An 18,211-nucleotide genomic window follows, 5' to 3' on the forward strand; every position below is an offset into this window, starting at 1 on the left:
GCTACCGGTGGTGCCTAGTTCTAGGTATAATGGCATTTCTGTAAATAATGACAATAACAAGGGCAATGTCATCCGAAAAATTTAAAAAGCAAGGACAAAAGTGTCTGCATGAGTGATTGGGTGTTTTGTAAATATTAACAAATATAAGGTTAATTTGGACAAAATGGTCAACTGTTTAGGGGCAATATGGAAAAAAAATTATAATACCAGGGTAAGTTTTAATAAAAACGCGCCCCCCGGTATTAAGATTACCATAAATATACCCCCTAAATGCTACTGTTTGTAATAAAATAATCCAGGAATAATTTTTTACAAATTAACCAAACATCGTCATTTGCTCAATTTAAAAAATATTACCCCAGTTATCTAATATTAACCCGGTCCAAACGGCCCCAAGGTAATATTATTCACTTGCATGCATTAAATTTGATACTCAATTTACATTATTAAAACTATTTTGACCTTTAAATAGAAACAATTGTACCAAATCATTCAATGAATGAGAGATAGGGATAAATTTTTTTACAAACAAATTGCATGATATTGATGGGTATATGTATGTATTTGGAGGGGATGAATTTAATTGATGTGAGAAATGATGAAAACACCAAAAATAACTTTGTAATTTGTTTTTTCTAAACATATTTTCCATTTTTTTAAAACATTTTGTAAAAAAGCAGCCACCCACAAAACATATTTTCTTTAAGTTTTATGTGCATTAAACATAGTTAAATTTAATTAATTAACTTTTGTCTTATAAACTATGATTTTATGTATACACAAGATGTCTAACTATATAAGAATTTTACCCAAACCACCACATTTCTGACCTTTGGCAGCCATAATATTAATTAATAAAGGCTGGTAGATTAGATTCTAATTAATTAATTATTCTGTTTAATTAAGCTGACTTTCACATCTAAGTAATTAAAATGCTTTAATTGTTCTTGGTCCTAATTAATAATACCACATGCAGTAAAAATTAAAAATAGTGAAATAAACATGCCAAACCAGCACACACAAGACACAACTATCTTCAAATTATCAAGTATATTTGACTATTAGACTTAGGATTAGTTTTTTTATTTATTTAATATATACTTTTAAATTTTTAATTATGCATTGAACTTAAGATTTGTAATAGAAAAATATGCGAAATTAAGGTACAATATCCTAGTTATATGATGACTTGGATTTAGAGAAAAATGGGTGTAAAGGTGACCTGATTTGTTAGTAGTTGAGTTATTGAAGAATTTAAATTATTTAAAGAATGTCAACATGTTGAGACATGGATTAATGGTTCATTTAATTTTAACCTAAATGTTGGCCATGCGGCCCAAACCGTATGCCCATGTGTTTTTGAAAGTGTTTTCCGAAAAAGTTTGGAGTTAAAGGGGCTTGAACTTCCATTTTGTTCATTGACTCTTTTATACAAACGGAAGAAAATAAGATTTAGGGAAATACTACACTTAAAACCAAATTTTATAAACTTTCTCTCAAAAAACAGACATGAAAAATTACAATTGGTCAGCTTGTAATGAGTCTTATCTGACAAACAATGGATCAAATCTACCCAATTGAGAATTGACCAATTGCAAACTGTCACATCGGAGTTATAAAAGAAAATTTATAAGATTGGGTTGTGAGTAAATCTTTATTGTAAGATTTAATAACAAGAGTAAACAACTTTTTCCCACCCAAGGTTTGCCTTCATGACACTTTCTCACCCAAAAAGTTTCAAAATACCACTTTCCCACCCAAAGTTTGTATTTTGTTTAGTATCCAGAATCCACTTTCCGACTCGGCAACTAATAGAAAGAAAACTCGGTTTAAACTGTTGGGGCTTTTGAAAAGGGGATATCAGTGAGTTTTTTTGTGGTGGCAAGTTGGATTTTGGTGGTCAGGGTGGTTGGAATCTGATTTGGGAGAGACGCTATGCATTACACAATCGCTCAATTGTCGGCGATTAACGAGGTTGGCAGGAGCAAGGTTTGAGAGGTTTTGGTGAGTGCTGATCGAGAAAGAGAATGGTGGTGCCTGGGGTCAGAAAGATGCCGGGATTAGCTGATGATTGGTCGGAATATAAACCAAAGTGATATTTTGAAACTTTTTTGTTGGGAAAGTGTCATTAAGGCAAACCTTGGGTGGGAAAAGTCTTTACTCTTAAAAACAATTAATCTTAATTGCGCTGCACATCATACAGAACAAATTGGTTTTACACCTGAGATAAGATAAATCTCTATAATAACACTCAATCTACTCAGCTCATGTTGTCGAGTGAAAGTTGGCCAGTGGGGATCTTCCATGATTGGAGTGTTTCTCATCATGGAATTTGAGTTTGACGAGCATCATGAGGTCCTTCGTCTGCTGGCCGAGTGAGGCCGAGTGATGCCTTGTGAGGTTGTGTGAGGTCTTTCTGCCTGCTAGTTGTGTAAGGCCAATCAAGGCCATGTCGATGATTTGTTCCCTTTGATGTAGACGTGACAGTCCGAGTCAACTAAATTGATAGTCTAAGTGTGACTGGGTCGAGTCGAATGAACTGATTCTACTAAGTGTGTACCAATAGTCGAAAATAGGCCCTAGAGATCCACTCGCTCTAGAGATCCATCGGCAGTCCTATTGGTTGAAGACATCTATAGTGAAGTTGTATAGTTAGGCTAAGCTATGAGCGCGCCGAGCTAAGCCAGTAACATTCAACGTTTTGACTGTTGTATTCCATCCATCATTGTTCCCACTCGGATGCCAAGTGGAAAAGGAGATGGTATTTCAACATCTTGATCTATTGCATAGATGCCAGTCGGCCAGAGATGCAATTGGAGTTAAGTTGAAGGCGAGCGAAAGTGGTTCCACCAACAATGTTTGATATGAGACGCACAAACCGAATAACCTAAATGGGCATATCAACTTAAAACAGCCATACTTGATTCGAGAAGTTCAAGACCCGTAAGATAACAACGAAAACTCTTTTCGTTAATATTCTTGAGTCAACACTTTGAAGTCAAACCTAACAAATTCTATTTCTATCTAAAGAGCATTGAATATGGTTAGTTAATATTCTTATAAAGGAAATTGCCTGTTTATTAGAATAAATTAATTTAAAGCTAACCCATTGGATTATGATATGTACTTCAATTTTTTACTTAATTTTTTGACACCCTTCGTAACCGTTAAGTTATGATAACTTGCTACATCTTAAACAATTTAATCAAAATTTAATTAACTCATGTTATATGTAGAAAAATCATAATTAAAATAAATGTTTATATAGAAAATGCTTTTTAACATATCGCAATGATTAACCAAATAAATTAAAAAAATAAGATAATTAAAAAATAAGTACAAATTAAATAGTTATAGCACAAGGGGAGCGTTTAGATCATATAATGTTTTTTATAGGGTATATTATATTAACGAATAAAAGATCACCTTGAAGATTACTAAATGTTTAGAAAATGTGTTTGTTGGTTCAAAAATTGGTGAATATATGTTTGGTTGGAGGATAAATGGGTGAGTATTGTATGATTACTAAATTACCCTCCTTTTAAATATTAATATAACATATTTATTAGTATTATTTTTGAATAATTTTTTTAACCCCCTACTTTCAGATTTAGCAAAAACACCCTAGCAACCAAACGTTTTAAACTTAACAAATGTTAATTCCCTTTCATTTTTCTAAAAACCATTATTTCTGAATACATGTCTAGATTTTAGATATGATTAATACTTCTTTTTAAATGTTTTTACTTACTAAAAGTACGGTGATTTAACATTGTTCTGACACGTGAAGAATAATATTTAGATATTTATTCTTGCATTAATACAAATTAAATTACATATTAATAAAAGAAATTAATATATTACATAAAACCGAAAGTATCTACCATACCATATAATAATACGTCTATAGAAGATAAAATCTACGATTGATTTAGAAGGAATCGATCTTGTGAGAAGAGAGTCATTGACAATCGGATAGACTTAGAAAAAGAGAACAAATGAACGTGAAGGCTCGAGGGACATCGGTATGGTGTCTGCTGTAGGCACTTTTGACGCTCAAGTCAGAACGGTTGAAGGTATTTTAATGAAGGCTGAGAGCGGAAAGGGTTTACTATAATGATGCGGCTAGGGCAGGACTGTAGTAAAATGGCCAGAGCATGGCTTTATGGAGGCTAAGGGTGGTAAAGTTCGTCGGAACTAAGCTTTATGGTGAGGGATGCGGTTTTTCTTAGGAGCAAGAACTTTTAGAGCTAAAGCTATAGCCTATTTGTGAATCAATAATGAGAGGCTTGATCCATATTTATATAATGAGCCAAGGAGGCTGGACTCCTACTTGGTATGAGAGTTCGAATTAGGAAGGAACTCTTGTTCCTTACCTTTATTGGTTTAAGATTACTAATTCATGTAAGATTCTTGATCTTGATTGAATTAAAAAAATGGATAGGATTTTGATTTCTATTTTGGGATGAATGTGGGCTAATGATCTAGCGCCCAATTTAGCTTACTCTTGAAGAAAGGCCTATTTCATGGTGCAGGCCAAAGTGTAAAATTGGCCCAAATCGTAGGGTGGCCTTGCTCATAGAGAGGCCCCATTCATAAAGTAGCCCAACTCGTGGAGAGGGCTGATTCGTGGTGTGGTCCAACTCATAGAATAGGTCATCCCATAGAGTCTTCCTTCTTACAAAATGGGTCATCCCATAGGATGGTCAATCCACAAGATAGATTTAATCGGAGGTCTAACCGAAATTGGGCTCAGGCACTAGGTCGTATTTAGTATGTATTTCGTTATTGGGCCTGGCAAAGTTCAGTACGATTTTTGACCCATACAGTTTGTCCCCCACTCTATAAGTTAAGGGGTTCTTATCTTAGAGAGTAAATTGAGTCAAATATGAGCACGGACTAAATAGGTCAGTGCTAGCAACTCAATAGGTCAGATGGACTATTGTTGGAAATGTTGTGTCGCTGCTGTATACAACCATTCGATATCTATATCAAATGGAAGAGAAGGAATGTCAAAATTCTTTGTTCGTTCTTGCCTCGAGCGGGCTTGAGTAAGACAAGTACGTCGAGTCGATTGAAGTTGTATGCCCCAACTTGGAATGTGAACTTAATGCAGGCTAAGTCATTATCACGGGGAGGAACATAGAACTTGATTTGTCAGCTCTAATGTCACTCCAAATGTTGGAAGCTTACTCAGCCAATCGTAGTTGGGCAAAGTGTGGAAGCCTACTCAGCCAATCGGAGTTGGGCAGAGTATGGAAGCTCGCTTGACCAACCATAATTGGGAAGAATGTGAAAGTTAGCTCTACCAACCGAAGTTGGGAGGAGTGTGAAAGTTAGCTCAACCAAGCGGAGTTGGGAGGAGTATGAAAGAAAGTAGCTTCAAAGGTAAGTGGTCACTCTCGGGGAGATGACTCGACTCGTCTCAGCAATGCCCATGGCCAACCGAATCGAGTGAAGTTAAGAGTTGAAAAATTTGACAAAGTTATGCAAAGTCAAACATCAGTGGGGTCATTTGTCTCCACTTGGCTCGCCATGCCGAGTCAGATGGTGCATTCATGATTTTTTATATTGAAATGGATCATTGCCTTTGGGGGATGAATCAACGTGTATCAATTGGTTACAGACCACTTATCTGGGGAAGTGTTGATAATTGGTTCCTTGATAATTGGCTCGTTAGATGTGTCGATGCTTCCACTCATCATGGGATGACTGGTGCGTAACAAGCCGAGAGATACTGGTATAGAATAATTCAATAGATGCCATAGGGTGAAATAAGCATGGGCCCAATGGGCTCAGCTTGGTCACCGAATGGAAGGTGTTTGTTGAGTGGGAATGTGGTGACTTGCCTATGGAATCCATTCGTGGAAACAAATGGCACGCGTTGAGTGGCTTGTATAGAGTTGGCATGAGTTGACGGTGACTTTGATTAACTTTTGGCCTGGCCAGGCAAAGCCAAGCCGATCCACCCGTGACCATGCACTGGACCGAGCCAAATTGATTGGTCAAGGTCTATGTTTTAGGCCCTAAAACTTGTGTTTGTTAGGTGCCTTCTAATCGTTCATGCTCACTAAGCCAAGCCGAATGAAGTATGAGTGGTACTTTCAATCCATTGGGTGTTATCACTCGGCGGGCCAAGCCGAATGGAGAACAAATTGGTTTTACACCTGAGATAAGATAAATCTCTATAATAACACTCAAATCTACTTGGCATATGCTGTCGAGTGAAAGATATTGGCCCAGTGGGGAGTCTTCCATGATTGCGAGTGTTTCTCTATCATGGAATTTGAGTTTTGATAGAGCATCATGAGGTCCCTCTGTCTGCTGGCCGAGTGAGTCCAAATGGAACCGAGTGATGCCTTGTGAAGTCCTTTTGCCTGCTAGTTATGTAAGGCCAAGCGAGGCCATCTCAATGATATGCTATCCCTTTATGTGGAGCGTGACTAGGTCGAGTCAACTAAAATTGATTAAGTCTAAGTGTGACTGGGTCGAGTCGAATGAATCTGATTCTATCTAAGTGTGTACCAATAGTCGAATAAGAGGCCCTAGAGATCCACTCGGCTCTAGAGATCCACTCGGCTAGTCCTATTGGGTTGAAGACATCTATAGTGAAGTTGTATAGTTAGGCTAAGCTATGGAGCGGCCGAGCTAAGCCAAGTAACAATTCAACGTTTTGACTGTTGTATTCCATCCATCATTGTTCCCACTCGGATGGCCAAGTGGAAAAGGAGAAGGGTATTTCAACATTTCTATGATTTATTGCATAGATGCCAAGTCGGGCCAAGAGATGCAATTGGAGTTAAGTTAGAAGGCGAGCGAAAGTGGTTCCACCAACAATGTATGATGTCAATGAGACGCACAAACCGAATAACCTAAATGGGCATATCAACTTAAAACAGCCATAACTTTGATTCGAGAGGAGTTACAAGACCCGTAAGATAACAACGAAAAACTCATTTCGTTAATATTCTTGGAGTCAAACACTATTGAAGTCAAACCTAACAAATTCTATTTCTATCTAAAGAGCATTGAATATGGTTAGTTAATATTCTTATAAAGGAAATTGCCTTGTTATTAGAGAATAAAATTAATTTAAAGCTAACCCAATTTGGATTATGATATTGTAACTTCAATTTTTTACTTAATTTTTTGACACCCTTCGTAACCCGTTAAGTTATGATAACTTGCTACATATCTTAAACAATTTAATCAAAAATTTAATTAACTCATGATTATATGTAGAAAAATCATAATTAAAAATAAATGTTTATATAGAAAATGCTTTTTAACATATCGCAATGATTAACCAAATAAATTAAAAAAAATAAGATAAATTAAAAAATAAGTACAAAATTAAATAGTTATAGCACAAGGGGAGCGTTTAGATCATATAATGTTTTATTATAGGGGGATATTATATTAACGAAATAAAAGATCACCTTGAAGATTACTATAAATGTTTAGAAAATGTGTTTGGTTGGTTCAAATAAATTGGTGAATAATATGTTTGGTTGGGAGGATAAATGGGTGAGTATGTTATGTAGATTACTAAATTACCCTCCTTTTTAAATATTAATATAACAATATTTATTAGTATTATTTTTTGAATAATTTTTTTAACCCCCTACCTTTCAGATTTAGCAAAAACACCCTAGCAACCAAAAACGTTTTAAACTTAACAAAAACACCTCTATTCACCCCAAGCCACTGTCGGCAGCCAGCCACCACTGCTGGCGGCCGCTGGCAATGCCACAAATCTAGTCATGACTCTGACAATGCCACAGATCTAGCTGTTTCACAGCTAGATCAGTCACCGTTTCACAGCCACATCATTGGCTGTGAAATGGCCATAGATCTAGTCGTGAAACAACCAGATCTGGCTTTTTTCGACCACAGTCGGAAAAAGCTTCATCGGCGCATGGCCGGCCATATACGGCTGATCGCACACCATTATGCTAACTTTTGACAGCCTTCGGCGGCAGTCAACTGTGGATGCCGATAGTGGTTAGTTCTGGGTATAATGGTATTTTTGTAAATAATGACAATAACAAGGGCAATGTCGTCCAAAAATTTTAAAAAGCAAGGACAAAAGTGTCTGCATGAGTAATTGGGTGTTTTATAAATATTAACAAATATAAGGTTAATTTGGACAAAATGCTCAACTGTTTAGGGGCAATATGGGAAAAAATTGTAATACTAGGGTAAGTTTTAATAACAGCACCCCCCCCCCCCCCCCCCCTGGCCCCGCGGTATTAAGGTTACCATAAATATACCCCCCAAATGATACGGTTTGTCATAAAATATTCCATAAATAATTTTTTACAAACCAACCAGACATCGTCATCTACTCAATTTAAAAAATATTACCCTAGTTATCTAATATTAACCCGATCCAAACGGCTCAAGGTAATATTATTCACTTGCATGCATTAAATTTGATACTCAATTTACATTATTAAAACTATTTTGACCTTTAAATAGAAACAATTGTACCAAATCATTCAATGAATGAGAGATAGGGATAAATTTTTTTACAAACAAATTGCATGATATTGATGGGTATATGTATGTATTTGGAGAGGATGAATTTAATTGATGTGAGAAATGATGAAAACACCAAAAATAACTTTGTAATTTGTTTTTTCTAAACATATTTTCCGTTTTTTAAAAACATTTTGTAAAAAAGCAGCCACCCACAAAACATATTTTCTTTAAGTTTTATGTGCATTAAACATAGTTAAATTTAATCAATTAACTTTTGTCTTATAAACTATGATTTTATGTATACACAAGATGTCTAACTATATAAGAATTTTACCCAAACCACCACATTTCTGACCTTTGGCAGCCATAATATTAATTAATAAAGGCTGGTAGATTAGATTCTAATTAATTAATTATTCTGTTTAATTAAGCTGACTTTCACATCTAAGTAATTAAAATGCTTTAATTGTTCTTGGTCCTAATTAATAATACCACATGCAGTAAAAATTAAAAATAGTGAAATAAACATGCCAAACCAGCACACACAAGACACAACTATCTTCAAATTATCAAGTATATTTGATTATTAGACTTAGGATTAGTTTTTTTATTTATTTAATATATACTTTTAAATTTTTAATTATGCATTGAACTTAAGATATGTAATAGAAAAATATGCGAAATTAAGGTACAATATCCTAGTTATATGATGACTTGGAGTTAGAGAAAAATGGGTGTAAAGGTGACTTAATTTGTTAGTAGTTGAGTTATTGAAGAATTTAAATTATTTAAAGAATGTCAACATGTTGAGACATGGATTAATGGTTCATTTAATTTTAACCTAAATGTTGGCCATGCGGCCCAAACCGTATGCCCATGTGTTTTTGAAAGTGTTTTCCGAAAAAGTTTGGAGTTAAAGGGGCTTGAACTTCCATTTTGTTCATTGACTCTTTTATACAAACGGAAGAAAATAAGATTTAGGGAAATACTACACTTAAAACCAAATTTTATAAACTTTCTCTCAAAAAACAGACATGAAAAATTACAATTGGTCAGCTTGTAATGAGTCTTATCTGACAAACAATGGATCAAATCTACCCAATTGAGAATTGACCAATTGCAAACTGTCACATCGGAGTTATAAAAGAAAATTTATAAGATTGGGTTGTGAGTAAATCTTTATTGTAAGATTTAATAACAAGAGTAAACAACTTTTTCCCACCCAAGGTTTGCCTTCATGACACTTTCTCACCCAAAAAGTTTCAAAATACCACTTTCCCACCCAAAGTTTGTATTTTGTTTAGTATCCAGAATCCACTTTCCGACTCGGCAACTAATAGAAAGAAAACTCGGTTTAAACTGTTGGGGCTTTTGAAAAGGGGATATCAGTGAGTTTTTTTGTGGTGGCAAGTTGGATTTTGGTGGTCAGGGTGGTTGGAATCTGATTTGGGAGAGACGCTATGCATTACACAATCGCTCAATTGTCGGCGATTAACGAGGTTGGCAGGAGCAAGGTTTGAGAGGTTTTGGTGAGTGCTGATCGAGAAAGAGAATGGTGGTGCCTGGGGTCAGAAAGATGCCGGGATTAGCTGATGATTGGTCGGAATATAAACCAAAGTGATATTTTGAAACTTTTTTGTTGGGAAAGTGTCATTAAGGCAAACCTTGGGTGGGAAAAGTCTTTACTCTTAAAAACAATTAATCTTAATTGCGCTGCACATCATACAATCTCATTTGTTCTAACGAGTTTGAGTTATTTTTTTTGTTGATTAACTAATTAGCTAATTAATTGTTAATCAAAAATTCAAAAATTATAAACGAACATATCAAAAAATTTCAAAGTTATTTAGTAAATAGTACAAAACAGTTATTAAACAAGTCATCAAACGTCACCTGACTTTAAATTGGTCGGAATATAAAGGAATTTTAATTTATACTTTAATTTATTGAAGAGAATTATCTCAACCTATCAGGACTATAAATAAGAGAATTATCAAATTAAGTATTAATATAAAGTTGATACCTAAATTGGAAATTAATTTATATGGTACGAAAGATTTTTATTTAAGAAACTATTTTTATTTTTTAAATAATTTTATGAATGAAATATTTAGAGTTATTAGATCTTGTTTTAATTAACCACATATTCGAAACGTAGAGGAGAACCATCTTATGTGCTGCTTTTGGTGAACTAATTTGTTACGTAGAGTTATTGAAAAATATCATTCTACTCCAGAAAGATTTCGAATATTAGGTTTATCAAATCTTTACACATCCATAGGGGATGTATTTGATATTTTTCTTACAAAATATGAACTGCCCTTCATATAAGGAATGACATTTCTTTGAAAAATATTACTCAAGTCAACTCAGGTTTACAAAATATCCCCCCTAATAGAGAATTTTACAAGGATCTCACTAAGCTCGAGTACAACACCATGGAAGATGCTCTAATCCGAGTCATCACTCAAATAAGATGGGAAGAGGACGAGATAAACAAAACTATACACACCTCCAATGATAATCGTCATCCAAGGCGGAATGATTAAGGCCTAGAGCCTCGCCCATATGAACCCTATCACCCATCTCCACCACGCTTTAAGATAATATTCGACAAAAGTACAACATGTCGTTGAAATAAAACTACATGTCGTCTAAATTGAAAAACGACATGTCATCCACAAAAAAAAGGGCACGCAGTTTATAAGAAAGGAAGATAAACGACATGTCCTTTAAATTTTTATAAACTACATCTCATTTGTTGCTACGATTGTGGGTTATAAAAACTACAGGTTATCTTGTTGAGACGACATGTTGGTACCATTGATGGGGAATTTTTTTACACCCCCTGTAATTCAGTAATGTATCATAAAAGCTTCATATTTTGGATCTTTGCTCACCTAAGTGATATTTACCAAAGACCAGAAAATCTTTTAACTATCAAGTTTTCAGGGAGAGAAACACTGTAAAAGATTTAACAATTAAAATTTTTTTAAACTACTTGTATCAACTTTTAATCAAAATATTATTCATATAAATCCATGAACAAAGAAATTTTCACAGCAGAATTCTCTAAATACACAAATTAGGATTCGGTTTCTACCGACTCTGGAAATTAAATACCTTAATCCCTGCTATAAAGATGATTGCAAAGAGCACTGTGAATGCAACAACAATGACTGCTACTACTCCAACAAAATCATGCTCAAAGTCGAAGTAATCTTTTAAGAACTGTTCTACTGTAACACCAGTTTCAACTTTATTCTGTAAATCTCCAAACTGTGATGCAACCAACCCATATAAGGTCCAAGATACTGGACATACCCAGTAGTACCATCTCCACCATATGGGAATTCTCTGTAATAAGACGAGTAAAAGGAATGAGTTAAATTTGTCGATGTCTATGAGGCGAGGAAAACTAGTAATTGAATGGAGTTGATGGGAAGATTATACTTACAGTTCTTGGGATGATGAAGCCTGAAAAGAGGTTCCACATTGCGTAAAATGCAGATGAAACAATGGAAGCAATGTGGTGGTTTGGTGTCATAGCCACTGCCATCATGCCATAGAAGGTGAAGTAGAGAAATGAGAAGTACGTGAAGAATAAATACCAGAAGAACTTAGCAGCATTCCATTCGAATCCAATCATTGCATATACTAAAACGCCATAGACTGCAGCTTGACAGAATACATAAGGAAGTTCTACCACTATCTGAAAAAACAGAAAAAAAAAAAAAAGTTTAGAATTCTGTAGAGAAATTCACCAATTATGTGTCCAGGAAGTAACATGTGAAATGTAGTTACTTGAGCAATTGCATATGGCATAGCTGAATACATTCCAGCAGCTCTTTCTCTATAGAATACTGTCCTTTCAACAGCAACTACAGGCTGCACAGCTGCACCATTTTGGACGCCGAGGAAGATAACAGCAGTATACATGGAACCCATTGCATTAAACAGATCTTGCTGCTTTGACCTATTTTTAAAATGGTCAAAATTAAAATTAAAAGGCAGAAGAAACTATAAGACTTTGAATTACATATAAGTTTATTGTCTCCATTTTTAAGTTGTAACTCACGTTATGGTACCCATGTCCCAGAACATTGTCCCAAATATCAAAGCTATGACAGTTGTGGACAAAAATCTAACAGCAGTGTATGATGGATTACGCCAGTATGACAAACGTTGTTTCCATAAGCAAGCCATGCACTGGGTGAATAATGATTGTGCAAATTGAGTAGGGAAATGAAGATCCTTTGAACCTGGAACTGGCTTGCTTAAATCTTTGATAAGTGCTTTGTTTCTCCTGAAACATATGACATACATCAGCAATAAAGTCAAACTAGATTACTCATAAAATTGTAACTTCCAACAGAAACCTACCTATGTAATTCTGAGTTTTTAAAGATACCAGCAAACTCAATCCCCAAAACCACTTCTTGCGATGAAGCGGTAACTTCCAACATCCAAGTAGCGGGATTGTAACCTTCTTTGATTTTACCAACTCCTTCAATTTTCTACACAAGAAGAACAATGCATGCATTAGCTAGTTTCATATGCAATTTGAAGTTAAAATTTTCATTCCTTGTTTATTGTAGATATTCATCTCCATCATACCATACCTCAAAATATTCTATAAGACTGACAGAATTGTGACCCAATGGCCCAACATAAATCTCTTGTCCCCCCCGCTTCAGTAGGAATAGCTGCAATGCAAATTAAATGTATCATACTCAGAGTCTCAAAGACCAAAAGAAACATTAACTACTTTGAAGTAGTCTTAAAATTTCTCACCTCATCAAAAGCTTCAAATATGTCGATGCTTGGTTGATGAATGGTGCATACCACCGTTCTTCCTGTGTCAACTGTATTCCTAACTGTTCTCATAACAATTGCAGCAGCTCTTGCATCTAAACCTGAAGTTGGCTCATCCATAAATATGATAGAGGGGTTCGCTACGAGCTCAACTGCTATGGTAAGCCTCTTTCTCTGCTCAGTTGACAGGCCATTTACACCAGGCAAACCAACTAGTGCTCGTCTTAATGGCTTTAATTCCACAAGCTCCATGACTTCCTCAGTGAACATCTGAGAACCACAGGTGAAACTATAAATTAGTGTAACCATCAGAAAGAATGTGTTCAACATCAAGCTTCTTCCAGTGGGCTAATTGACAAAAGGAGAAAAAATGACAATAAGCTTTGAAGGAATTTCACAGACCAACCTTTCTAGTTTCAAAATCTACTTCAGGGGGTAATCGAAGCCAGGCTGAGTAGAATAAAGACTCTTCTACAGTAACATGAGGAGAGTGGATATCATTTTGCTCACAGTATCCTGAAATACGAGCAAATGTCTCTTGCTTCTTTGGGTAACCAGAAATTGTGATGTTCCCATTAATATATCCGCCTGTTTTCCTTCCAGCCAACACATCCATCAGAGTGGTTTTACCAGCACCACTAACACCCATCAGAGCAGTAAGAACACCAGGCCTAAAAGTACCACTCACACCCTTCAGAAGCACAAGTTTGTCTTCCACAACACCTTGAAGTTTCATTTCCTGAAAATTTTGATTGAACAAAGTAGTTACACGTTTGAACTAAATTAAATTGAAACAATATATCATTCAAGTTTTGCATAAATGTATTATTTGTAAAATTTTATTTTACCTGCGGCATGTCAACAGAGTATGTAATTTCATCAAAGGTGATGGAATGTGGTTCAAATGGAAGAACCATTCCTTTTTTCTTGTCATGACTAGCCTGAGCAGCTCTACCACCTGACTGAGCTCTGTTTCCCGAGTTGCTTTCATGGTTTGATAACTGACTAACTCCTCCATTTTTGTTATCATGCTCATCCCTTTGAGATTCCTCTGGCACAACAGCCTGAGGTTTACCAATTGCTGCACATATTTGCATAAAATTAGAACATATTCTATAATTTATTTAAGGAACTAATGTGAAGACTGTAAAGATACGCACGGTTGAGATAAGTGAGAGCTAAAGTGAAGCCAAAGTTGAACAGTAGTGTAAAACCAGCTAGTGCCCCTACTCCTAGCCAATACCAGTATGCATCTGGGAAGAACCCACGCGACTTCAGAATTAAAACTCCCAGTGGTTCAGCTGAATTTGGCAAAAACTTTGGCATGAAAGCATTTCAGACATCAGAAAATAATTAAAATACAAATACACAAATGTAATCAAGACTCATTTAAGTTATTACTTTTCTCCAACTATCTCCAAGGAACTCATTAACCACTATTGCATTCTGCCCATACATCAAAGGTGAACACCAATAAGCCCATGTCCACCAATCCTTGATGTCCTCTGTGTTATTAAACAAGAAAAAGAAAATGTTATGTTTATAATTTGAATAAGATGTTAAAAGTGTTTTATTAAAATGTGCACTTCTCATACCTCGTGAAAGGACAAATCCACCCAAAGCAAAAAGCAGCAGCAATGCAAATGCACCAAATGTATTAGCAACAACCAGGTTTCTGCCTGTTGCAGCAATCAGTCGGAACAATGCAGAAGCCACCTGGTTAAGTATCAAGAGCAGCAAGAACTGCTTAAACAACCTGCAGCATGTTGATCACCTTGTAAAACAGTTTTATCAATTGAAAAAAATTAATATGTAAAAATTAATACTAGTTCCTAGCAATTTTCTTATCTTTTTACCTTTCGACATTGGGATCAAACCCAATTACATAATAGGTTGTGAATACAAACACAACAACCTCTACAAAGGTTACGGGAATCTTAAGGATCCATGAGGGAAGAGCATATGCCCATGAAGGAAAGAATTGGAGATCTCTTTGCTTGTAAAAAACAGGAAGCTTAACTATGGTCATTGAAATATCTGCCATTCCATTGAACATGATTGTAACTAGAGAGAAAAACATGGCACCCGTGTAAATGACTCCATCTGTCACTGATTCTCGGTGCATCTTAGTTCGAAAGAAGAGTGTCATGCCAACTGTTGCCATTGTTATGAGCTAGTACATGGGAAATTTTAATGAGTTAATATCACATAAATAAAATATTAAAGTAATTGAAACTGCAGTTAATACCCACTTGGATGAGCTTGAACATGTAGACAAACGAGTTCCTCTTCATCAGCAAAAGTTCTCTTGAGATACAAGCTTTCAACAATTGCTTCTTGTTAACACCATAATTTCTGGTTGTCAAAGCAGCTGGGTGGCTCATTTTCTTATCAAATGGAATAGCAAGATCATCAGCAAGTTTACGACCCACATGGAATGATTGAAATGCATCAGAAAATTCCTTGACTGTGACAAACTCGTAAGGCTCATCTTCACTTGACCAATACTGCTGCTGATCTTTCTTTGAAGTTACCTGCAACATTTCATTGTCCATGAAGATTGATTGTGACACTTAACATGAGACGCTCATCTTTTAAAGCTACTTCCATTGTCATATTGTACATAAATAGGTGAAAGAAAACCTCATCTTTAGAAGAAATCTCCTATTTCTTCCTTTTTCTGTTCATTGACGTGATAAAATTAAAAAAAAAAAAAAAAAAAAAAAAAAAAAAAAAAAATCCATCTTAGCAGCACACACCCTTGCAAGAAATAGCTGCCTTTTCTTTCGGGACATTTGAAGCCCATGGATTCAAAAAAGTCTAGAACTTGTTCACGGGGACCCTGGTACACAATCTGACCTTCAGATAGAAGGATAATATCATCAAATAGATCATAAGTCTCTGGTGCTGGCTGAAGGAGAGAGATCAGAGCAGTTCCATCAAGGATGTGAATGGTTTGCCTGATACAATTTACAATATGGAAAGTTGTAGAGCTGTCTAAACCTGTAGATATCTCATCCATGAACACTGCATTCGCTGGTCCAACAAGCATTTCACCTATAATTGAAATTATTATATTCTTAAATTGAAAAAGATGGCAGAGTGTTATCCATCTCTGGAACATAAATGATTCATGAAGTTTGACATACCTGTTGTAACTCGCTTCTTTTGTCCTCCTGATATTCCTCTAAACATTTCATCACCCACCATTGTATCAGCACAGACTTCCAGTCCTAAAATCTGAAAAATTTGAGAGAAAGTGTGATTCAACTATTGTCATTATGTTACTTGTTCTTGATAAGGGTTCATTATGTTAAAATTTATTAAACAAAGACGTTACCTTCAGAATGTAATCAGTGATCACATTGGCTTCTTGACCTTCTGTTACTACTGCCTGTGAATTGAGAATTGAGAGAGACAAATATAAGTTCAATCACCATGAGTGCAGCTCCAGGCCTATAAGATTGATAACAATCCAATTCGATTTGCTAAACATGGTAGGAATAGAACATTGAAGCTCAATCAGTATGCTCTCACCTTCATGAAGACATCAACGTCAGGATCAGGCTTAATAGTTTCGGCTTTCTCTCTTCTTGACAATTCCGCTAATAACTCTTCATTTTACAAAAGTAGCAATCAGAAATGCTTAAACTATTTAAAAATTCATCGACCCATTTTTTATTTTATCCTTGAAGGGGGAAATAAGAAAGCAATCCATCAAACTAACCATAACGCGTTCCAACCCCCTGGCATCTTGCAGAGAAGGCCAAAGTTTCCCTTACAGTCATCTCTCCTATATGCACATCATGTTGACTGATATAAGCAGCAGTTCTCTGTGGCACAAACTCATGCATCTCATGCCCATTGTATGTCACCCTCCCAGATGTCTACAGAACATAATTAACTTCCCAAATTAGAAATACTAACCAAATAGACAACATTTTAAAGCGAATTTCATGTATGAAATCTCACCTTTAGAGAAGAATCAAGCTTGCCGGCCAAAGCCAATAGTAGAGTAGTCTTTCCGGAAGCTGGAGGACCCAAAAGCAATGTCATTCTGCAATGAAGGAATAAAAGAAATCAGTACACAGACTTTCTATATTTGCTTTCAAGGTACAAAATTAGGGATTCGATTCCACCTTCCTGGCTTGATAATTCCACTGACATCCTGCAGAACTTTCAATTGTTTCTTTTTACTTGAAAGAATACGGAGAGAATTCAAGAGACCCTTGAAACCAAATTAAGAGATTAAGAAAAACGTTAGTTAAAACTTAACAAAATCACATAAATTTTTTACAAGATTCATGATTCATATCTATGAATTGTTACCTCTATGATGCTGAAACAGAAGTTAAAAAATGAAGGCAAAGCTCTACTTCCTTCATATGCTTCTACTTCCGCATTTAGATGTTCAAATCGAACCTCGATTTTCGGAATTTCAATCCCAACTCTGAAAATTATTCAAAATAAAGGAAAATCACAACAAAACAATCAAAGAACAATACACATGAAATTAAGAACTTCAAGAACCAGAACCGACTTCCTCTGTTTCATATTTAGCATAATGAAATTTTATAAAATTTTACCTATCAATGCGGTTCTTGAGTTTCAACAAGAACTTCTCATTATCAACTTCAGCAATTTTAACCAACTTTTCAATCAACTTCTGCCTTTCCTGAAGTCCAAGATTATTCACATTAACTTCATCAACACAACCTTCGGGAGTAGTCAATATGCCTTTCCTCAAACGATCATAAGTTGGCAATTTCTCCAATGCAGCCCATTTTAATGCTTCTTCATCATCATCATCTTCTCTTAAAGACCTCGAAAATAAATCTCTTCCATTACTTCTCATTGAACCACTTCCCAAACGTAAACTACCTCCCCCATTGTACAAATCTCCCCCATGCAT

At 35.5% G+C, this 18,211-nt stretch overlaps 1 protein-coding gene across 1 annotated transcript; it reads right to left on the reverse strand.

Moving 5' to 3' along the window:
- Window positions 1-11,491: 11,491 nt before the first annotated feature.
- Window positions 11,492-18,211, reverse strand: LOC116135272 (pleiotropic drug resistance protein 1-like). The gene is made up of 23 exons (XM_031420975.1): window positions 17,886-18,211; window positions 17,629-17,749; window positions 17,439-17,527; window positions 17,272-17,356; window positions 17,027-17,186; window positions 16,837-16,913; window positions 16,640-16,693; window positions 16,449-16,539; window positions 16,055-16,356; window positions 15,552-15,833; window positions 15,156-15,472; window positions 14,895-15,055; window positions 14,701-14,804; window positions 14,460-14,616; window positions 14,148-14,380; window positions 13,706-14,038; window positions 13,279-13,569; window positions 13,107-13,190; window positions 12,868-13,001; window positions 12,563-12,790; window positions 12,289-12,460; window positions 11,942-12,196; window positions 11,492-11,841 (listed from the first exon to the last, which is right to left on the reverse strand). Exons 1-23 carry the CDS (start codon window positions 18,209-18,211, stop codon window positions 11,584-11,586), a joined length of 4,314 nt encoding a protein of 1,437 aa, XP_031276835.1. The 3' UTR covers window positions 11,492-11,583.

This window comes from Pistacia vera, unplaced genomic scaffold, assembly GCF_008641045.1.
Source record: "Pistacia vera cultivar Batoury unplaced genomic scaffold, PisVer_v2 Contig298, whole genome shotgun sequence".
Classification (NCBI taxonomy): domain Eukaryota; kingdom Viridiplantae; phylum Streptophyta; class Magnoliopsida; order Sapindales; family Anacardiaceae; genus Pistacia; species Pistacia vera.

Bases quoted from the DNA above. Each gene is read 5' to 3' on its own strand.
- LOC116135272 (XM_031420975.1), bottom strand. From the start codon at position 18,211: ATGCATGGGGGAGATTTGTACAATGGGGGAGGTAGTTTACGTTTGGGA. The intron at 16,914-17,026 runs GTTAGTTTGATG...TGTAAAATGAAG, and splicing joins GGGGGTTGGAACGCGTTATG to AGTTATTAGCGGAATTGTCA. The intron at 14,617-14,700 runs GTAATAACTTAA...TTCATGCCAAAG, and splicing joins TTGGAGATAGTTGGAGAAAA to TTTTTGCCAAATTCAGCTGA.